We start from the raw sequence: 23551 nt of genomic DNA, 5'->3' as shown, positions 1-23551 counted from the left end.
ACCTGGTTTAATATGACCTGAAAGAGGAGCTGGACATGAAAGGCATAATTTCAGATCTTAAACTCCGGCAGGAAAGAATGGCAGCCTGGCCATGTCGGGGGTTTGTGTATGTGCAGAAGTTCATTTTTGCTTTTTAAAAAAACAACATTCATGCAGGGCAGTCTTCTATGTTGGCAAAGCTTATTTCTACAATCTCATTTCTGCCACAATTGGTAAACCAGGTTTTAAAACTGGAAGATTGGATTCCTTGCCAGGAGAATTCTACCTCTAAAACTCCCTGTAACAATTCAGTTCTTGGCAACCCCCTTTTTGCAAGTTAGTTTTTGCATATTAATCTCTATCCCTTTCCTTCCGTCCAGCTGAATCAGCGCGATTAGAGAGCAATGTTAAGTTTAGCTTCCTCGCAGCAGAAAAAGTTTCCTTGGCTGACTTTTGTACAGAATGTCTTTTTTAGTCGTTCAGGCTGGGGAAATTCCACTGTTCCCTCTTCTAGTTTGTAAATTCATTGCTGTGGAAGGCTATTTTGATCAATATTACAATCCAGATTTCTTTATGGCACATCCAAAATAATTACTAACCTTCCAGAAGTTTTGTTACTGTATTTGCTCAGTCGGTTATAGCTGCTCCCCAAACCCCCCAAAGAAAACAATTATTTTTTTTTCCCCAGGAAGGGAAAGGAAGCTCTTTCGTATCATTCTAATTCCCTCTAAGATTGTTTGCAGGCCTGGCGAAAATGAAAGCATTGAGTTCACCTTTGTATCTCTCCTTCTGTAATCTGAGGGAGCTATTTTAAAAATGCAGTACATTTCTTGGCGCGGATTTCTTTCCCAGTTTGAAAACAAATTGTCAGCTCAGATGGATTGTTATTTTTAAGTCCAGGAGCTGTTTATGTTAATTAAAGCACTTGATTTTTCTAAATTAACCGACAACACAAACACACATTGGCCCTTCACGATTTCCGCAACCTGTCCCTTCCATGAGATATGGCTCCTTTGCAAGGCCTTTCCTTCTCTTTCTTTTTGCCTTTTTTTCTGCTGGGCTCTTGATATCTGAGGGTCTCCCCGGGAGCTGAGGAATTAGCACCCCCAACTCTGCCGCACGAGGAGGGGGATTTCTCTAAGATATGCCCCTTGTATCTGCTTCCTCTATTATAAAAGGTGCATCTTATTCTCAGAGGGGGCAACTCTTCCTTTTTCCGCTACAGTTGAGAGGCTGTGGAGGAGATTGGCTGAAGCCTCCACTGCAGCCTAGCCTTGGCCCAGATCGCATGTTTTTGAAGCTGACCAGAAAGGAGCACTTTAAATTACCGCATTTTTCTGAGCATAAGACGCACCGGAATATAAAATGCACCAAGATTTTGAAGAGGTAAATTTAAAAAAAAAAGTGTTCACACTCTGCAGACCTCCCAAACCCTCTGCAAGCCTCATTTTTTGTGAAAAGTTTGAGAGTTTGAGAGGCCTGCAAAGTGCTCCTGAGTGCTGGAGGGAAGCAAAAACGAGCAAAAAAACAGCTCGTTTTTTTTGCCAAAAAAAGGGGGGGGCATGCATAGGCTTTAGGAGGCTTCCAGAGTGTTCCTGGGGGCTGGGGGGGAGCAAAAACGAGCAAAAAAATAGCCCATTTTTTCACTTGTTTTTACCCTCCCCAGCCCCCAGCAGCACTTTGCAGGCCTCCCAAACCCTCTTCACGTCCATTTTTGTGAAGGGGGCAGGGTTTCGGAGGCCAAAAATGTATACGACGCACCCAGATTTTCACTCTCTTTTTTTAGGGGAAAAGGGTGCGTCTTATACTCCGAAAAATACAGTACTTGTTTTATCATACCATAATATCAGCCTGATAGCTGAAATGTCTATTACCAAACAAGAATCAGATGGAAGCCAGGCCGTCTAATGGCTCTTTCAAAAGGCAGGAGCGTTTAGCTTGTTGCATTGTTTGGGCGAATCTTAATTTCACTATAAATAGGGCTGGCGTTTAATACCGAGTTGTTATGGGAATTCTTCCCCTGATGGCTTCCAGCGTCTTGGGAAAAGTCTACTTGAGCTTTTGTGACCTGTAAAAGTTCATTCCTTCCTCCACTTTTTTCCAGTCCTTGGGTAGGACCCTAACCATTGCACCACGTTCTCTCTATTAAGAAAAAACAAGAATTTGGTCAAAGGAAGGCAAGTAAAACACAACACACAAACATGCTTTTCTTAGAGTTAGGACTTATTCACACCTTTCAGTCGACAGATGGAATAGCATTTTTTTTTAATTCTAGCATGCTGATTCAAGGAAGGGGCCTGCCCTCTGGAAGCTAAAATCCTCCCCCCCTTCCTTCAGTCTGTGGTGCATCCTGCCCTCTCCCCTCCAAGCCACATGGAACCGCCAAGCTGATTGAATGTTCTGCGGAGTTGCCAATTAAAACAACGCATGTTCCCAGTAAAATCTTGGCTTAGGAACTTGGTTGCTTGAGAAGTTGATAGCGTATTTTCACACACATCTAACACCACCTTCCTCCCAAGAGGGTTTCATCTAAAATGGTCTGGGAAGCCTTGTTACCTGTGTGCAGGGCTGAGGTGTCCCTAAGTTCAACCTTGACCAATCGAATCGGAATTCGCTGGTCAGCGTGGCTGATGTGAGGAATTCTGGGAGTTGAAGTTCACGACAGGCATGCTGCTAGCATTATTATGGTCGGTTGTCCAGTCAGTCAGATGTTCAGACTGAATCTGGCAATTTTGTCCACTTCTCGAGTCCTTCCTAAGTATCTGGGATAGGCAGATGTGGATGTAAGCTCCCCCAAGTAAAGCCGCCTCCTGCAATTGACTGATTTCGTGATTCTGTCAATGCCATTGGTGCTCCAGATGTTTTGGGATTGCACTCAAGTTGCCTATTCCTGTTGCTACTATCTTTGCTTTCTTTTGCCACCGACGTTTTTTCCTTCTGTTTGCAGATCTTTGTACGTTGTGATTTTCTCCACTTCTTTCTCCCTCTCTACTCCTGTCTTCAGGATCCACTATCCAGACCTCACGGTCTTTCTTATCATCAATTTTTAAGTCTGGAATGTTGTGTTTCAGATGATTGCCTGTTATGATTTCAGTTGGATAATGGAACTTGGCAGGGGCCAGGGAGGATATAATAACAGGGATTGCAAACCTGGATAGCTAATTTTATTTTTTACAAAATAGCACACTCAAACCGTACGTTACTACTTAAAGTTTTAGTTCATTTTTATTACTACTATACGTACTTCTTTATTACAGCCTCACTGTTGGAGTATTTTTAATTTTTGTTTGTTAAATACACTACTTGGTTTTTTTTTTTTATGTAAAAAACAGTTGCTTCTTGTCATGTATTTTCTGTGCTGATATCGTGCATGAAAATGAGAAGGGAATGTGGGAGGCATTCCGTTCTCCCTCCCCAAGTGCTGAATAATCCATTTTATCCTGGTCTCCCAGGGATTCTGCTTCTGAAGATGTGCTTTTCCTCTTTTTTTCCACCAACCCCTTAGGGTCGGTGCACTCGAGAAAACTGCAAATACCTTCACCCTCCACCACACTTAAAAACACAACTTGAAATCAACGGGCGCAACAATCTGATCCAGCAAAAGACAGCTGCTGCCATGTTTGCACAGCAAATGCAGTTCATGGTCCCTGGAGCCCAGCTGCAGCCGATTGTAAGTGACAGGAGTCATTCTCTGGATAAGGTCCGGCTCGGGGGGGGGGGGGGCAGGGGGCGCTTCTTGGGCTAGAAAGGTTAGAGGTAAGATAGGGCCACATTTCCAACAAAGTGAACGTGAAGCCAGGGGATACCGTTGGACCGCGCAGGTCACACCTATCGGGGGAGCTCTCAACACCAGCTGGAAAAATTGTGTCGGTGACTTGAAGGTGGGAAAACGCATTGGAGCGGGTGGAACCTCAGCAGAATCCCTGACCTTCCCCCAAAGCCCCAACGTCAGCATTCAAAATTGGCACGTTAGCGACGAGATCGAAGGTTACTGTCCTCCACCTGCCCATCTAGGTTATTTCAGGACGACGGCTCATGCGTTACAAGCTCCACATAGTCCACAAAAGCTTCTGCCCTCATCAATCAGGCGATGCTTTGAGTGCCACAAGATTCGTTTGCAGATTTTGTTCAAGAGACCCCCAACATTCTGACTCTGTAGGCCGAGATGTTGGTTTTCTGGACTGTGTCCTGTCCACACGGGAAGGAACACTGCGCGCTTCCGATCTGTGGCATCCCTAAGAGCAGGTGGAGGAATCAAATGCCCCCCAAATGTCTTGGGTGTTGAGTGCAGCATGGTGCGTCAGCCCTTCCAAAGACCAGGGAAGGAATGGATGGTGGAGGCCCATAGATGAATATTGATAGATGGCTGTTTACTCGGTGATTGGGTGGGTGGGGTTGGACTAGAGTAAGGCTCTACACTTAGGCAAGAAAAACGAAATGCACAGGTACAGTATAGGTGGCACCTGGCTCAATAGGAGTAACTGTGAAAGGGATCTTGGAGTCCTAGTGGACAACCATTTAAATGTGAGCCAGCCGTGTGCAGCAGCTGCCAAAAAAGCCAACACAGTTCTAGGCTGCATCAACAGAGGGATAGAATCAAGATCACGTCAAGTGTCAATACCACTTTATAATGCCTTGATAAGGCCACACTTGGAATACGGCATCCAGTTTTGGTTGCCACGATGTAGAAAAGATGTGGAGACTCTAGAAAGAGTGCAGAGAAGAGCAACAAAGAGGATTAGGAGACTGGAGGCTAAAACATATGAAGAACGGATGCAGGAACTGGGTATGTCTAGCTTAAGAGAAAGAAGGACCACGGGAGACATGATAGCAGTCTTCCAATCTCTCAGGGGTTGCCACAAAGAAGAGGGTGTCAAGCTATTCTCCAAAGCACCTGAGGGCAGGACAAAAAGCAATGGGTGGAAACTAATCAAGGAGAGAAGCAACTTAGAACTGAGGAGAAACTTTCTGACAGAACAGTTAGTCAGTGGAACAGAAGTTGCCTCCAGAAGTTGTGAATGCCCCAACACTGGAAATCTTTAAGAAGATGTTAGAGAGCCATTTGTCTGAAACGGTATAGAGTTTCCTCCCTAGGCAAGGGGTTGGACTAGAAGACCTCCAAGGTCCCTTCCAACTCTGCTATTGTATTGTATTGTATTGTATAGATGACCTACAAGGTGGCTTCCAACTCCGTTCATCTGGTGACAGCCTGTCTTTTGCTTGCTCTTCCCCAACAGACAACGTTTCCTGTGACTCCTTCGCTTGCAACCAGCCCCACCATGGCGTTCAGCCCCTACTTAAGCCACGTTTCTCCAGGGATGGGCTTGGTGCCTGCAGAGCTCTTATCAAACACACCCGTTCTGGTATCCAGCAATCCCGCCGTCTCGGTACCCGGTGGCTCCACAGGGCAGAAACTCATGAGGACAGATAAATTAGAGGTATTTGCGTGGGGCTTGGGTTCCATTGCCTTGTTTTGTGAAGGAATTGATGGAAGAATTTGGGTGCAGATTGCTCTGTTTCCATCAGCCTTGTGAGAAACGAGAAGCACACCCAGGAGGACTAAGTGTCATTTTATTGTAAGGTTACATTAATACAATTGTGCAAACTGAAAGGACATCTCTTCCCCCTTTACCTTACAAAACTTAAGGAGGTTTCTGTTCTGACTGAGGCTTCGCGAGAGCCTGAAGGAAGCTCCTGGTCCCGACAAAAAACCCTTTTATTAATTTGCTGTGAATTCTGCTCATTCACATCCAGCAAAGTCTTTCAAGGGAGGATTTACAGTCACAGACCTTATCTGGCTTGGAGAGCTGCCAGGCTGATATCTGTCAAACTTGGCAAGGAGTCTCGGAGAGTCACGAACCAATTAAGTGAACTAATTGTCTCCTGCAAACTCCATTCCCCTGTCACTCCTCTTTTATTTCCTCTGGGAGGGGCCATTCATGGTCCACCTGTGGCCTTACTCCCAAGTCGACCCCTGTTCTTTAGCTGTTCCCTTCGTCTGGCAACTCTGTGAATGCACACACTGGGAACAGGCTCCAGCTGTTCTTCTGCCTCATTAATGTCTGACTCTGAAGGCAGGTGATAACTGTCAGACGGCCCTGGCCCCCTCTCTGCCTCCGACACAGAGCCCTCATCAGATTCCAGGACTGGCCCATGTTCCTCCCCAACCTCCTCACTGTCTGAATCTGTTGCCAGCTCTGCTGGCCACTGGTGGGCCACGAGTTTCCCTTCTGAGATGATTGCCATGCCCCTATTCATCCCCTTGCTGGTTCAGCTGCCTTTTATCCGAATATCGCCCCCTCCCAAGGCCATTTCCACACACTGTTACAGTTTCTCTTTCTGACTTGCAAATTGATATGCCCTTTCTTACCCAAGCAAACCCGGCAGAGCGATCGTCTGGGGCAGCAGGACAGATTTCCCCCTTTCAATCCCACCTCCTCTGCCTTTGCAGGTGTGCCGAGAGTTTCAGCGTGGAAATTGCACGCGGGGCGAGAACGACTGCCGCTACGCTCACCCAATCGACATTGCCATGATTGACACGAACGAGAACACGGTCACGGTGTGCATGGATTACATCAAAGGCCGATGCTCCAGGGAGAAATGCAAGTACTTTCACCCCCCTGCGCATTTGCAAGCTAAAATCAAGGCAGCTCAGCACCAGGTGAATCAGAACGCTGCAGCCGCAATGGTAAGAGAGCCGCCTCTGGCGACGACTTGGCTGAATGTTGTGTTGTCCCACCAAGTGGGGAGAGGGTGTGGGTGTGGGGTTCAGGGGCTTCCCCCTTTCCCTTTTTAACACAGTCGCCCTCCCACAGCCACCCGTTTGGCCCCGAGATGCTCGTTTAGAAAGAAGCCCCACAGATTTTAGAACCCATAAAGCAAATCCTGTGGTTTCTGTATCAGAAACCACTTGAGTTGCGTTTGTGTTTCAGACAGGTGGGGCTCTGTCTGCAGAGCAGCCTCCTCTGCCTTCTTTCTTTCTTCTTCCTTTCTTCCTTCCTTCCTTCCTTCCTTTCTTTCACGGCATAGAAAGTTTACAAGAAAGAGCCATTGGGAATTTTCTCTTTAACATCCAACCTGGCCTTCACAAAGCGCAATTTATGCCGTTCTACCCATATCTGTGTCTTTCAGCTCCACATTTAAGATGCCAATCGCCCCAAAGGTGTTTTTTCAAGAGGCAACTGGACTTCCTTTGGTTTTCGTTGAAGACATCTCGCTTGTTATCCCAGGAGCTTCTTCAGTTCTGACTGAACGGTGGGGAATGGAAGGATTTATATTCCATTCCTCATCATTCAGTAGAACCAAAAAAGCTTCTGGGATGACGTCTTCAAAGGGAACCCAGCTGCCTCTTGAAAAAACCCCTTTGGGACAATCATGACCTGGATGACTGAGCATCTCCATGGACATTAAGATGGGATTAGGGTGGGTCTTGTCACTAAAAGAGAACACCTTGATGGTCAGGCTTCTCATGGGCAAGCGTGTGGAAGAATCGGTCTCCCCACCTCACCCCAGTTCATGTGGAATCCATGCTGTCCCTTGTCAGCATACACTTTATTTAGCACTGTGCCATTTAATCCCCTACCCAGCATTAAAATACTGATTGCTTCTTTTCAGAGCTGGCTACAAACTACCCTGTAATATTCATTAACTCCCCACCCCATCCTCTCGCCAGCTCTCCCTGACTGGCCCTGATGAATGTCAAAGCCTGCCTTCCATGGCACCTTTTAAGGTGGCACAGTTGCTGGTTAGTTGATGGGTTGATTGATCGATGGGCAAGACAGAGAGACAGAGGAGGAAGCATTCACCGACATATTTTTTTTCTTCAGAAGGCAGCTCTGATTTGTTTCAGCAGCTGTAAGCAAGTGGCGTACTAGACATCAGGGATCAGGAACTCAAAGCTGGAAAGAAACGGGAGGTCCCCGTCTCCTTCACACCAACTTGGTTGTGCCCAGGGGTCTTTCAGCCTTGTCCCTACCCAAGTCATGGCATGAAAAAGACCCAAGGAAAGTGGATTTTGCTCTGAGCAGTATTTGGATGGAACACTTTCTCAGATCGTCCTTGGTCATCTTGGAGAAAGGCAGGGTGCAGAATTCCTGGAGGTTGTCTCAAAATTCTTTGAGAACAAACGGTTCCTTCTTAAGTTGGGAAGAAATCCTGGGATTTCAAATAGATGCTAATCACTTCTTTCTGGACAAGCCCTATGCTACTTATTAATATTTCACACGCCCAGGTCTTCCCTTTTTTCACAGATACGGTTTGGCCTCCAGTTGCTTGCTTACGCAGAAGTGAGCCTCTCTGAAAACGGTGGGACTTCCTTCTGAGTAGGCTTTCTGATTAGCACCAAGAATTCAGTCCTCAAAACCAGAAGCTCTCCTCAAAGGGCAGCTGGGCGAATGGGGAGCAGAGTTTCACACAACCTCATCTTCATTCCCTAGTGCGCATTTTAAAAATGGAGATTTTTGTTTTTTTACCAAAGAAATGTTTTAAGCCAGGAGTGCTCAACCTTGACTGCTTGCTGGCTGGGGAATTCTGGGAGTTGAAACCCACAAGTCTTAAAAGTTTCCAAAGTTGGACACCCCTGGTTTAAAACAAAGGGAGAGGGGGCATGGACGAAGCAGGAAGCATCGTTATGTTATTATTTTTGCACATTACAGAGACATTATCTTAGAAACCCCGGGGGCCTATTTTGCAGAATAGTTTTAGAGGCCCTGGTGTGAATCCTTCAGCGAAAGGGTCTCCTGATTCAAAGCTATTTGTGATGGAAGCTTCATCAGGGCAGAAGCTCCGCCCCTCGTTTCCCACGCACACCGTGATGACATCACGCGTACCACGGAAGGGGCGGAGCTTGTGCCCTGGCGCTGATTTCGTTCCCCTGAGTGAATTGTGTCTGATCCTCCTGACCTCCGCCCTGCTGCATTACTTGTGAAAACGGGGACCAAGCTTTCCAGGGCAGGCGGTCTGGTTCCCCCCAGCCCCCCCATAGCTATTCTTTGTCCACTTTAACTGTTGCAGACCTCTCGGTGGTGCATGCTTTGTTGTCTGAATTTTTTTTGTTTGGTTTTGTTTTTCAAAAAAAAAAATACACTGTGATAATGCATTCATTTTATTTTTATTTTGTTTTCTCTCCGCCTTCTCCACAACGTTGCTCTCCTTTTTGACACATCTCTGCTTGCTGTTTTTTGTGTTGTGCTTCAACCCCCCTTCCTCAATACCGCCATGTATTCGCTGCCTGCTAATTAAGACTCAGCCAGCTCTCCGATCACAGAAGCGACCCCTGGAGGCAAACTTTGACCTGGTACTTGGAGCTTTGCATGTAACCATCCTTTAGATTGCATGGAATGCCTTATTATTCATTTCTTTCTCCCCCCCCCCCCCCCCCTCTCTCTCTCTGTCTGTCTCTCCCTCTTTTCTTTTTCTGTTTCGGGTGTTGTGTCGGGAGGCTGCCCATCACACGAGGAACAGGTTTCCAGTCGTATCTTTTGGTCCGTATTTTTTTGCAGCCCGCCTAAGATTGGGAAAACAAATAAGGCCACTCTCTCTGCTGGAATTGAAAATCCATTTTTGAACTAGCAGGTGTCTTCCCCCACCCCCAAAAAATTAACTAAAGTCCAGGTGCAGTTTTGCAAGAATCTCTTGATTGCAACTTTTTTCTTTCAGTCCGTCTGTTTCCAAACAGCACAGGAGGCTTCTGGGTAGAATCCTTTGAAGCCCTTCAGGGGCTGGAAGAAAAGTGGGGTCTCCAGGCCCCTCCTTTGGAAAGGCAGCCCCTCTTGGTTGCCAGCTGATTTTCAGTTTAATGGGACCCCCGTCCTAGTCCAATGCAGGGAGTCCTCAACTTATGACTGGCCACATCTACAGTTGGTTTGCAAGAGCCTGCTGTCACACAGCCACTTTTTCTCCGAAACCAGCACTTCCTTCTGGTTTTCAGCCAAATTGCACCCATTTGCAGCCCATTGGTTGGCTTAACAATTGCCACAAAATAAGGTCATAGAACCGACCATCACACGCAAGGGTCCAGGGCAGTTGTAGGTTGTGCACCCCTTGTTTGCAAATACGAGGTTTGTGGCTTCCTAAACAACGAAGGCCAAAGGACACAATGCCAGTTCCCGGGCTTTTGAAGATGGTGTGGTCTTTGCCCTCATTCAGAGCTTCATCTTGGCTTTGGGGAGGGGGCCCTGGTCTGGTGTTCTCCGTGAAGGGGAGGCCTGGGTGGAGGAAACCTAAAGAGCTTTTCCTACCCTGGCTGAGCTCCTGCCCAAGACCAGGGTTGTCCTTGCAAGCCCTTCTGGCTAATGGGCAGCCTTTCGAGGCAAAAGCTTTCAAAGGCCTTGTGGAGATGGGGGACGACCTGCAGTGGCTCCGGCATTCCCCCCCCACCCCCAGCTCAGGTGTCAAGAGTCAGAATTGCACCGAAGCCCCCAGTGCACAAAGTCAGATGGCAATTCACTCACCTCACGCTAGCCAGGAGGGGCTGCAACGCTGCATCTTTTTGCGATAGCCGGATCTAGGTGTTGTAATCAGGGTGGGATTTTAACCGGCTCTTTGAGAGCCCAGCTCAAATTATTTCCTTCCATTTTTTCCCCCGCCTTAAATTCTTAAACCCACTGGGCAGATGGGAATCCACCGATGAGTGGATCGTGACCTTCGTGTGAAGCGCAGCCCCCTCCCCAAAGTTGGTGTACGGATGGGGTGGGGGACTCCTTTCCCACTTGAGCTGCTGGAGTTCATCCCTTTCTTTCCATTTCCATTCGTCATTTTTCCTTGCCTGTTTTCCCCTGGGGAGGGTGGGGAGGGGGCAGGGCTGGCTTCTGTACCCCGTGCTTAGCTTTCAAGGTGTCGGGTTTTTTTTTTTAAAAAAAAAAGAAGATAGGTTGGGTTGCTTTTTCGTTTACAGAAAAATAGGTCTTTTTAAAACGACAACAACAACACAAGACTGAAAGAACGTGTAAAAATGTGTGACTTCTGCCTGTCACAGGTCCTGAAGCGAGTTTGAGGTAGTCCTCCCTAAATTTGGAATGGATTAAGTGGGCAGTTTTCCCGGATAATAAATCCAGTAATTTGCTGGGTGTTTCTGTTCAAGAGAGAGAAAAAACAGCCTTGCACAGGGGAAAAAGGGGAATTTAGAAGTGAATGAAATGCACTGGGGTTGATGGGAAACAACATATGGTAAGAAGTATGGCCGGCTGGGGTTTGCTTGAGGCCTCCCATGCATCTCTATTGTTCAAGCACGTTTTGGGGTGGGGAAGGGGGGGGCAATGTGTAACAGGCTGGGTGAAACCCCCACGGCAGGTGAGCTCATTCTCCATTGAAGTGTGATGGTGAAACAGGTGTGAGCATTAACGCCTTGTGATGCCACAAGCCTTTCAGACAAGACAAGCTCAGGGGCAAAACACCCCAACGAAAGGAGCCTTTGGGCCAAATCCATCCTGTCACCAGATCCACTAAAAGACACACACACACACACACACACACACACACACACACCACAAGGTGGCTTACGACAAAACATGAAGGGACTCGGCATCTTTTGAGTTCTGCGGCCTGGGTGATCCAAAAAATAAGGGAAAGAAAAAAGGAAGGGAATGGCATTTGAGCAGCAACTAGCTCAGGAGTGGGCAACAACAGCACAGCTGGCTCGGGAATTCTGGAAGTTTGAAGTCCACCGGTTGTCCAGGGGCTGCAGTTGTTCACCCCTCGACTAGTTCGTACACCGAGTAGTGGATGCCAGTTGGATTTCACATCCAGACAAACATTTGCTAGAAGTCTCCCGGCTTAAGTGAAGCGTTAGCTTCCCTTTGGGGTGTGTTTTTTTCTTTGTTTGCACCTGTCTTCTCTCAACCGCTCAGCCCAGGAGAGCCGTTTCGGATTGGCTTTGCTTTCGCTGAACTCCCCTGCCCCCACCACCACCACCACCACCCTGGCCAGTTCTTAGCAAACACCCACCCCCCACAAATGTAAAAGCCATCTCTGCCAGCCCTCCTATAGAAGAAAATCAAGTTTTATTAATTGTGTGGTTCTTCAGGAAATCAAGTGGGGCAGAGAAGCTGCTTCTGCTGTGGCTTACACACACACACACACACACACACACACACCAGATTCCGTTTTGTCCCTGTCCCAGAGGCCTCCACAATTTGGATGTCAGTGAGAAGGGGACATGCCTGCAGACTGCATGCTACAAATTCTTTGCCCAGACGAGGAGAGGAAGGCTCGTCTACGCCTTACTGATGGACTCCATAGGGCTGTAATGGCGAATCAGGTGGCACGCAGAGCCATTTTCCGCCTTCCCCAGCTCCAGAGGCTTTATAGGAGCCTGGGGAGGGCAAAAACAGCCTCCCCCGGAGGCTTCAGGAGCTTCCCCAAAGTCTCCAGTGCGCAAAAAACCAGCCCTACAGGCAAACCAGAAGTTCGGGAACAGACTTCCAGTTTGCTCATAGGGCCGGTTAAAGCCCTCTGGGGCGTTCAGGCGCCTTCCGGAGACTTCCATAAAGTCTCCGGAGGACGAAAAACGGTTTGCTCGTAGGGTCGTTTTTTGTCCTCCGGAGCCTTCAAGGAAGCTCCTGAAGGCTCCGGAGGGCCTCCAGGGGGGCGGGGAAGCCTGTTTCCACCCTCCCCGGGCTCCTATAAAGCCTCTGGAGCCTGGGGAAGATGACAATAGCATGCAAAAAATGGGAGGGAGCGCCTGGCATGAGAGCTGGGGGGGGGGTTGTTGCGCATTGCATTATGGATGCGGCACGCCCGCGCACAACCCCCCCCCTACGCTCCCCCTACTTATGGCAGGCGAGCCAAAAAAGTTTCGCCATCGCTGCCATAGGGGAAGGGTTGTTTGTGAGTTGCCCAGAGCCAAGGAGAGTGAGTAGGCAGCCATATCAATCCTCTCAATAAAATAAATAAGGAGAACTGAACAGAGGTGAAGGCCAGTTGCCCACAGTGTTACGCTTAAAGTGCCCTCCGGTGCCACCCGTGCCCTACAAGCAAAAGCCGGTCCAGGAAGTTGTGGGGGGGGAGGGCGTTGACACCTGTAGCCGGCAGTCTCTGCATTCACACACACACACACACACACACACACCTCTTTTTTCTCTTCTGCTAATCTTCCCCTGCTAATAGCCGTATCTCTGACTTTAGCTGTGTTTCACGCTTGTCGCTTGTGTACCTCTGCAACTGTTTCTGGGCGAGTGAACATCATTCTCGGTTCCTGTCCTTTTGCTTTTTGTTTTTAAATTCCCTTCCTTCTTTTCTCCCCCCCCCCCCTTTTCAAAATCGAACTGTTACCCCATTGGTACCCATTGCAGTCTTGAAAATTCCAGCCGCATCCTTGATGGATGAATTTTTGTGCAAAAAGCAAGTTAAAACATCAGCGGGGTTAAAAGTCACTTAACTGTCAATGCTTAAGAAAGGAGGAGGAGGAAGAGGAGGCAAGCAGAGCTTCTTCAGTTCTGGAGCCTTTCCTCCTCTCTCCTCCTTCCCCTGGCCCAGATGTGGGAACTTCAGCTCCCAGAATCCCCCGCCTCCACGGCCTTTCCCGACCCTTTCGGAATGGAAAGGCCTCATTTGGGGAAGACCTTAGCCATGGCAGTTAAGTCTGCTTTGAAAGCAATCTGAGATTGATACCAAAGACGATTGCCCGCCTGCTGGTTGACATTGGCACAGTTTCACTTCTTCCGGCTGTCGAGGGGGGGGGGGTTGAATTCTGTCCCATCTCCCCTTTCTTAGCTATTGCAAATGATTTGAAGATGACAACCGCCTCTCCTGGTGCAGACATGCTTCGACTAAACTTGGTTTTCCCTTTTTTTTTTCTCCCCCCTCCTCTCCCCTCCCCTCCCCATCGGCTGCGGCTCTCCTTTTCTGCAGGCATTGCCACCTGGTGCCCTTCAACCTTTACCAAAGAGGCCAGCACTTGAAAAAAACAACGGTGCCACCACAGTCTTCAGCCCAAGCGTTTTTCACTACCAGCAGGCTCTTGCCAACATGCAGTTGCAACAGCCTGCCTTTATCCCGACAGGTAAGGTGCCTTGGCTCGGCCTCTTCGCTCTTCTTTCGAGGCGCGAATGGACCCCATCTGTCTCCTTCCGGGGCCACCGCAGGACTTTCCAAAGGGCCCGCTCTCTGCCCAGCTTTGGCCCAGAGCATGACTTCCCTCCCTGCTGTGAGCCTTCGGCTTGCTGGTGCTGCCTGAGCCAGAGGGAGTGTCCAAGGGAAGGTGTGGGTGGAGAACAGGGCCTCTCCCAAGGGCCGAAGGACAGGACGTCTTCTCTTTCTCTCTCTCTCCCTCCCTCCCTCCCTCCCTCCCTCCCTCTCTCTCCCTCTCTCTCTGTCTCTCTCTCTCTCTCTCTCTCGCTGCCTTCCAAGAATCTTAGGGTTCGAGGATCCGAGATAGGTTTTTTCCAGTTGAATTTGTTGGGAAGCAGCGAGGATTTCTTTGGGAAGTGGATGGCCAGGAATCTCACCTTTCTTTTGAATACCTTGGTCCTCTATAAGTAACTTATAATATAATACAATACAATACAATAGCAGAGTTGGAAGGGACCTTGGAGGTCTTCTAGTCCAACCCCCTGCCTAGGCAGGAAACCCTATACCGTTTCAGACAGATGGCTATCCAACATCTTCTTAAAGACTTCCAGTGTTGGGGCATTCACAACTTCTGGAGGCAACTTCTGTTCCACTGATTCATTGTTCTAACTGTCAGGAAATTTCTCCTCAGTTCTAAGTTGCTTCTCTCCTTGATTAGTTTCCTTGATTAGCTTCTTCAATCTAGATCAGAGGTCTTCAAACTTGGCAACTTTAAGACTTGTGGGCATAGCTGGCTGGAGAATTCTGGGAGTTGAAGTCCACAAGTCTTAAAAGTTGCCAAGTTTGAAGACCTCTGATCTAGATGCTTTCTTGCGTTTCAAAGAGCAACTAATCACTCCTGCTGTGAATAAACATCACATGCCTGTTTCCCCCCTGGCCAGTTTGTGATAGCTTCCCTCCCTCCCTCCCTGCCTGCCTGCCACCCAGGGAAAGAGCCTCCCCTGCAGCTGAGAGCTCTGTGTCAGGGTTCCAAATAACATCCAAAATTAAATCAGAGTCCAAGGCAAAGTATTGCTCTAAGTTCCAATTTCTTCCCAGATGTGCCAGCATGACCCTCTTAATAAATGGGAACTCACCAAATACTCTGGCGTTTCATCCGTTTTGTGCAGCCAGCGTACAAAACGCGGCCCGCCAAAGCTTTCCAAGAGAAAACCTTTGCCAGTGCGCCAATAACGCCAGCCCGGCTAGCAGATGGGACACCCATCCTCCCTTCTCCCCCTTCGGGACGTGTCTCCCACAGGCAGCCTCCCCGCAGAATGGGCCAAACGTAAGGCTTGCGAAATCTGTTCCGAATTAAGCAGGGATTCAGGGAGCGGGATTCAAACCCGCTGCGTGAAAATCCGAGCATACGTTTCCCCCTTCGGGCCCCAGCGCTCGAGTTTAAACGGTTCAATTATTACTGTTCGGATCCAGAGTCCGGTGTGGGCATCGCTGTGGGCACTGCCACAGAGAGAACACCCCCCCTCTCTCCCCCCCCCCTGTAAAATAATTGTGTTACTCAGAATGTGTGCCTGTTAACCCACGAACGGCTTCACTAACTAAATATCCCTTCTGTTCATCTTTTCCACGCTTCACTGCATGACGCACAGGGTCTGTGCTGTGCATGGCACCCGCAGCAAACGTTGGTAGGTTTTTCTCCACAACCTTTTCCTAACACAAAACGAGGCCTTGGGATTAGCCGGGGTTACTGGCGGGGAGGGAGGGGAGGAGGAGGAGGAGGAGGAGAGCGGGAAGGCCGTGTTTGTGTTTGTGTGTATATGTGCCTAGCGGTGTCCCCATGAGATGCCTGGCTGTGACAAATCCACCGTCCCTGTAAAAGCCGAAATGCTTGTGCTCTTCCACACCTCTAGAGTGGGGCAAGTGTGACGATGAAATCAGTGGAGCCGAGCTTAGATGAGCGTTAAAACTCCACACACACACACACACACACACACACACACACACACACCCTCGGCAGTGTTTCCGCGGCCCCTTCTCGTCTCTTTGACTTGCCTTGGTTCAACTCTTTAAAAGCTGGCAGGGCATCACCCAATCCATTCCGCCTTCCTTGCCCTCGGACCCTTGCCGACATTCCCCGGTAGCCCAGACTGATGGGTTATGTAGTGCTGTGACGTCACGTCACCTCTGATGCGATTCCGGAAGGAGGAAAGCTAGGCTGTGTCTTAATCCAGAAAGGAGCAGGACATTTTTTTTAAAAAAAGGAAAAAACTGGGCTAACAAAAGGGGTGTTAAGAGCAGGGACCTTTTGTATTTTTTTGCCCTTGGGGGGTAATTTGATCATTTAGGATTCTGGGACATATTTCCACTCCTGTACAAGATCACTCGCTTGCTGGGAAGGCATTTGGCGGTATTGGTGCCCGGGGGAGTCAGCCTGCAGAAGGGATGAATCTGTAAGCACTTCTGCTGGTTCTGTGAGGGAGAGCTCACCTTTGGAGAACGGGACTCATGTTTCCTTCCTGTCGGTCTGTTTGCTTTTAGTGCAGACGTGATCGTTTATTTTTTCTTCCCCTGGGTGTTTTGTTTCCCCTTGACTAACCTTGATGCGGGAGGAGAACAGAAGGCCGGCTGTGGAAGTTGACCAGCAAGGTCAACAGAGAAAGTACATTTGGGTCATTGGATGGCGCTTTCTCCTTCCAGACCACAAGAGGCACATTAGTGGATTGAACCGGCCCTTGCTAAAAATATAAACTCCTTGGAGATCAGCTCCAGAGGGTTTGGAGGCCGTTAATGTCCCTCCAACCTAACCTGGGATAAGTAGTAATTTGGTGAAAGTGCACTTCCCGAAGACCCAGCCTCCATTTCGAGCAGGGGTGTCCAAACTTGGGAACTTTTAAGATTTGTGGATTTCAACTCATGCATGGCTGGCTGGGGAATTCTGGGAGTTGAAGTCCACAAGTCTTAAAAGTTCCCAAGTTTGGACACCCCTGATTTAGAGTTTTAGGCTCTAAAGCTTGAGGTGTCCTGATTTTTCTCCCTACTTTGCTCCCTATTATTTTGGTTCTTTTCTAAAGATGTTAGACGTTACAGATATTGAGGGGGGGGTTGTTTCTCCTCTCCCCCCCTCCTATATTCTGCTTCTGGGAGAAATTGGGTGGGCTCAGGGAAACTGGGCAGGGACAGCTGCAACGGGAGGCATCCGGACCCACGACCCCATTGTGACAGAACCAGCAGAAGTCGTACCTGGGGTTTATGGGGGCAGCTGGAAAGAACCCCAAGGGAGTAAGCAGAGGGGGCACGGAGGCGACCAAGGTCCACAAAGGACCCTTACTCACAAATCAACCGTGCACCGCTGTCTTTCAAGACTGGGTGGAGTCCCGTGTGCCAGTAATTCCCATTTCTCCTAATTCAGTGGTTCTCAACCTGTGGGTCGGGACCCTTTTGGGGGGGGGGTCGAACGGCCCTTTCACAGGGGTCGCCTAAGACCATCGGTAAACACATATATTTGGAACAAATACAGAAAACGTAAAATAATTTTATGGTTGGGGGTCTCCACCACATGAGGAACTGCATCCAAGGGTCGCGGCATTAGGAAGGTTAAGACCCACTGTCCTAATTGGTTGCGGACCACAGAGCCGCTTATCTTGCCCCCCCCTCCTCCCCCCTCCTTGAGAAAATGTGGTCTGGCTCCTTGTTCCTTCTCCGCCCATCTTTGGAAGGTTTTGATCACCATGCCCCCCCTCCCCCTTCCTTCCTTCCTTCCTTCCAGAGTCTCCTATACATCATTGTTCTGCTTATCAATGTTTTTACTGAGTGTTGAGAATATTTTAGTTTTTTTTTCCTTAATTATAATTGTAATTGGCTTTTTCCCCTTTTTTTCTCTTATTATTTTTCTTGTTCTCTCCCCCCCCCCCCCATGCTGTTTTTTTTTTGCTTTGCTCTGTGGTTGCATGCTGCTTCCTGGTGTCTCCCTCCGTGACGTTCACCGGGGCTTTTGTTGCTGTGAATCCCGACACGACACCCCCCTCCCAACCACGTTCCATCAACGCTCCGCCCTCCTGTTTTGTTGCGTCCATGGTTCCCTACCGAAAAGTTCCCATGATGCACGGTACTACGCCCACCACTGTTTCTGCGGCAACTACACCCGCCTCCAGCGTTCCTTTCGCTGCAACTGCAACAGCCAATCAGGTTTGCCCCCTTTCGATAGCTTTCTTTCCTGGGGACGGAGGAGCCGGCCCACATCCCGCGTGGGGGGCCTGGCAGGTTTTGGCAGGGGACTACGAGGGTGTGGACCAAACCCATCTCGGTCAGGGGTGGTTCATCCTGGACTGGCCTGGATACTTTCTGCCACCTTGCATGTTGGGGGGGGGGGGTTGTGACCATTCACAGGGGCACCTTCTTAGCAGAGGGAGGGCCCGTTGGGTTCCCCAAACCTTCCTGCACACACATACCCCATTCTCTCTTTATGAGCCCTGAGTAGAGGCCTGCACCCCAGGAAGGAGATCAGGTCCTCAGAGATGCTATGGGTCTGCCATGGGGCACACGGCTTTTTCGTGGCTCTAGGCGGGGTCAGTTTTGAAGCAAGGGACCGCAAAGTGCGAGGGATCCAGAAGCATCCCACTTCCACACCAGCCTCTTCCCTCCAGATGTGCTGGGGCAGCAGCGCCCAGAACCGGTAGGCTAGGAGCAGCTGTTCAGCCCATTTGGGGCCCCCCGTTTATAAATGGGGTCTGTGTGTGTCACTTTTGAAGAGGAGAAGAGATTCCTGCCAGCTCATCAATTGAGGCTGGAGTCCTCCCCCTCTCCCTTCCTCCTCCCCCCACCCACCCCCCCCGAAGGAAATGGAGTCACAAGAGAGAGAAAGGCACAAACTCTTTGCCCTTGTTTGTCTCTTTTTTAAAGAAACGCAGAGGGCTCCTTCCGGCCTTTCCCAGCCGGTTGCTCTGCCCTTGGGGTGCCAATCGTGCAATAGGGGGGAAAGGCCTGGAAGGAACCAGACTTCCAGGCCTTTTCTGGGAGGGGGAACCGAATAGCTATCTTGTAAGAATTAACCTGAAGGAGACAAGAGATGCCAAGCACTGAACCCAGGGCTCTGCAAAATATATGGATGAAAAAAGATCAGCCCCCCCCCCCACCCCCATAACCAGCTTTCCCGGAGTGGCTGCTGTGATGCTGTCATGGAAGTGAAAGGGAACAAGGATAAATCCATGAAAAAGCCCCCTTGCCTGTTTTCAACTCATTTAAATTACACGTTTAAGACGAGTTTCTCCCCCTCCCCTTTTCTGGCCCTTGGTTGTGCTGTGAAGGTGGGAGCAAAGCTCTCTGACCTTTCCTAGGGATCAGTTGGGATCTGGAAGGGGGACCCAGTGGTGAAATCTATTTCTCCCGCCCCCACCAGTTCTGTGGCTAGGTGGGGGTGTCATGTGACTGGGTGGCCATGACCAATTTATTTTCACTTCCAGCTTTTTTTTTAAAGCTTTTAAAATGCTTTAAAAAGCAGGAGAAAATCTTCCGCGATCCTCGGGAGCTTTTTTTTTTTTTAACTACCGAACTGGGAGGATTTCACCCCTGGAGGGGACCCCTTTCAATCCGCTTGCAACGGTGGTAGTTTCTGCATTGAATATTCCTGAAATGACCCGATGGCTCACTTGCACTATTCATATTGTATAAGCAGAGCAGGCTTTCTCAACTTCAACCCCGTGGAAGAGGAGGGGACCTCCGCTCCCAGAATTCCCGCAGCCAGCATGGCTAAGCTGGTGGATTCCGGGAGATAAAAGTCCCCATATCTTCAAAGTGGACGTAGTTGAAGAACGCTTTCAAGGGGGGGGGGGGGGTCCGATCCCAAAGGCCCACCTTCTCTTTCCCCAACCATCCCAGCCAGTGGGTTGGGCGTGAATCATTGAGGGCAGAGAAGGCACGGCCGTGAGGGCAGAGTGATGCCACGTGCATTAGGGTGCCACTGCACAAATGACGTCGTGGTGTAGTTGCAAAGGAGAGGATTAGCACCGTGACCCTAACCCCCCTCGCCCCCCCCTGGATTGCTTACACCCCCACCCCCACGCGACCTGCCTTAGAATTCTGGATGGGAATTGGAACTTAGCGGAGAGTTAAGTTAACCCTCCAGGGCACATTTTAATGCCCTTCCTTTCCTCTTTGTTTTACTGCAGATCTCCCAGTTATCGGTCGATGAACTGAACAGCAGCATGTTTGTGTCACAGATGTCACAGATGTAGAAGCCACACTACAGTAAGTTACGCTCCAGCGGTGTTGACTGTTCTGGGCGAGGCTTCCCAAGAGCATGACGCAAACTCCTGGTCCCGACAAAAACCCCTTTTATTAATTTACTATAAGCGAACTAATTGCCTCCTGCAAGCTCCCCTCCCCTTTCACTCCTCTTTTATTTCCTCTGGGAGGGGCCATTCATCATCCACCTGTGGCCTTACTCCCAAGTCGACCCCTGTTCTTTAGCTGTTCCCTTCGTCTGGCCACTCTGTGCAGGCGCACACAGGGAACAGGCTCCAGCTGTTTGTCTGCCCCACTGATTTCTGACTCTGAAGGCAGCTGATAACTGACATATGGCTCTGGCCCCCTCTCTGCATCAGACATAGAGCCCTCCTCAGAGCCTTGCCCAGACTCCAGGACTGGCCCATCTTCCTCCCCAACCTCCTCCCTGTCCGAATCTATGTAAAAAAGATGTGGAGACTCTAGAAAGAGTGCAGAGAAGAGCAACAAAGAGGATTAGGGGACTGGAGGCTAAAAGATATGAAGAGAGGTTGCAGAAATTGGGTATTAGTTTAATGAAAAGAAGGACCAGGGGAGACATGATAGCAGTCTTCCAGTATCTCAGAGGCTGCCACAAAGAAGAGGGAGTCAAATTATTCTCCAAGGCACCTAAGGGCAGAACAAGAAGCAATGGGTGGAAACTAATCAAGAAGAGAAGCATCTTAGAACTAAGGCAGACTTTTCCTGACAGTGAGCACAATCAATCAGTGGAACAGAATTTGCCTCCAGAAGTTGTGAATGCTCCAACACTGGGAGTCTTTAAGAAGATGTTGGATAGGCATTTGTCTGAAATGGTGTAGGGTTTCCTGCCTAGGCAAAAGGGGGTTGGACTAGAAGACCTCCAAGGTCCCTTCCAACTCTGCTATTCTATTCAGGCTGAGAATAGAAGAAATTTGTGCTACAAGAGGAATTTGTCTGGAGGGCCACAACATTGACATGACTTGCCCATCTTTGCCAAATGTCTTCATGGTCACTTGTTTCCTTTTCTCCCTTTTTTCCCCAGCATCCTGTTGGCATCCTGAAGCAGAAACGGGGCACCCCCTCCTCACTGTGGGTCTTGTTTCCTACCCTTCTCCTGGCAGGAAGCTGAAGTGGGCTCTCTATGCTTTCTGCCCCCTTTTCCTTCTCTCCGGCATCGACAGTAAGCCTACGACAAACATCCATGTTAACCAAAAACTGATCTGTGGGAATGTCAAAACAATTTTTTTTAAAAGCACTATATATACTATATATATATATATATATATATATATATATATATATATATATATATATATATATATATATATATAATCAATTAAGAAAACAGTGCTCTGTTATATGAGACGTAGAAGTAGAGAACTATAAAATAGACTTTTATAACATCTTACTTAACACACTTTTTTAAAAGTGGGGTTTTATTTTTTCCTGTCTACCATCAAGACAAAAGTGCTCTTGCACAGTGGACTTAACTAGGTTAATTGTTCTATCGTCAATGGATAAATGTTCGTCTGTTTTTTCAAAGTGTTATCTTAATGTTTTGTTTACATCCTAATCTATATTGACTTTATTTGGAGAGACAAAAAAAAAAGTTGTACATCGTTATCAAGTATATTCCACACCATTTTTTTCTTTCCACGATCATGATATCTTAACATGTTCATAGATGACCGTTGTTATCAATTTCCCTTTTCCTTCCCCCTTTTCGAAACGAGATGCTACAGAGGTTACCATGGGAAACAGGAAGACCTTGCTTTAAAAAAAAAGAAAAAGAAAAGAAAACGGAAAATCGATAGTTGTTGTCAGTAGTTTCTGATCAATTTCTGATTAGGTTGATTTTTAAACATTGTAAATAATGTCCAGAAACAAACCAGAAAGTAAAAATGGACCAGGGACTAAATGCTGAAGAATTTTCAATGGAGGGCAGAAAGTTTTGGCAAGGGGAAAAAAACCCTTCAATTTCCAGTTACAAGTGCCTGCAGTACGTGGCCCTCAACTTCTTAGTTCATTAGTGACCAGGTTTTAAAGAAATCATGTTGAAGAAGATTGATTCTTTTTATTTTTAAAAAAGGGGGCCTTTTTTACCCTCCAAATCAAAGTTAATCTGTAATATATATACAGAACCAAAAGAGAAAGAGGTGTAGTCCAACCCCGTATCTTAGATCAGATAAGTAGCGCCAAGCAGATGCCTCAGTTCTCCATTCGCTGCTTCTCTTGCCAATAATAACATTAATTAATTAAAGGGCACTTAGAAAACCTACGCATGGACAGCGTTTCCATCTGTCAGTTGCAAAAGGCTGCCCTTCTTGGAACGGTTTGTGTATTGCACCAATACATCATAACCTCCAGGTCCTTGGGAAGATCTGGATGGGGATGAAGGCCAAGCCCAGCTAAAGAGCTGGCAGCTGTGATTTCACATCACTGTGTGCGTATAATAGGAACGAATTTCCTTGCCTCCAATCATGTGGCGAAACAAAACAAGTCTTCACAGCTTTCCCAGAAACGTTCTTTTTCTTCAAATAGGTTTAACATTTTCCTGTCCGTAAAGCCACCGATTTTACAATGTAGGATTTAGGATCCGGAGGTAATTCTGCATGCATCAGCCCTCGGGGCTCGCTCATTTTAATTCAGTGAGTTTGGCATCCCCGTACAAAATGGTTGGGAGGAAAAGTTCTGAAGCATGAGTGTCTTTGGCCATTTTTATTTTCAGGGGGTGGGGTGTCAATCAGGGGTGTCCAACCTTGGCAACTTTAAGACCCATGGACTTCAGTTCCCAGAATTCCCCAACTCTCCCAGGCTGGGGAATTCTGGGAGTTGAAGTCCACAACTGGTGTAAGTTGAGATGCCTTTCCAAAGTTGGAAACCCCATAAAATCCAGAAACAAGGAGAGTCCATCTTGGAGGATTCTCCTGATTGATGGGAACATGGAAATCAGCCTCCGGAGAACTCAACCCTCTGGTGCCACTTCAAAGGCTGACCAAAATATTCATCCAGCTCCTTGAATTTGGGCATCCTGGCCCGTCTGAATGTCCTTCAGATCCTGGTTGCGGACTTCCTGTTTCCCGGCTTCGTAACCGAGTTAATGGAGAAGAACAGGATTTGAATACTCCTTAGGAGCAGATAGTTGTATATTTTAAAGATGGTGGCGGCAGTGGTGGAGATGATGATGATGATGATGATGATGATGGCGATACGGGATTTGCACAACCTGTGGCAGTGCCTCTACAGAGAACATCCCTGATCTCTAGTTGGAAAAAATTATAAGACTCACACATTTGTGTACACACGCTGGTGTTAGCTTTACACT

The 23551-nt window shown here is 48.3% G+C and overlaps 1 protein-coding gene across 2 annotated transcripts in view; it reads left to right on the top strand.

Annotated features, from left to right (window-relative positions):
• The window catches only part of MBNL3 (muscleblind like splicing regulator 3), a 45273-nt gene extending 23772 nt beyond the window's left edge, over positions 1-21501 (top strand). The window contains exons 3-10 of one of the 2 annotated variants that reach the window (XM_081963908.1): positions 3485-3649; positions 5217-5417; positions 6431-6667; positions 13828-13978; positions 15636-15671; positions 18077-18171; positions 20151-20229; positions 21269-21501. In XM_081963908.1, coding sequence (XP_081820034.1) covers positions 3485-3649; positions 5217-5417; positions 6431-6667; positions 13828-13978; positions 15636-15671; positions 18077-18171; positions 20151-20216 — 951 coding nt within the window. In that variant the 3' untranslated portion in view covers positions 20217-20229; positions 21269-21501. The remainder of the gene's footprint in view (positions 1-3484; positions 3650-5216; positions 5418-6430; positions 6668-13827; positions 13979-15635; positions 15672-18076; positions 18172-20150; positions 20230-21268) is intronic. The other variant, XM_081963909.1, reaches the window with a different exon arrangement.
• The last annotated feature ends 2050 nt before the right edge of the window (positions 21502-23551 follow it).

Source organism: Natrix helvetica (assembly GCF_964273705.1).
Source record: "Natrix helvetica genome assembly, chromosome: 11".
NCBI lineage: Eukaryota > Metazoa > Chordata > Lepidosauria > Squamata > Natricidae > Natrix > Natrix helvetica.
The sequence above is the reverse complement of the archived record's forward strand: the minus strand, read 5'-3'. Positions and strand labels throughout refer to the sequence as shown.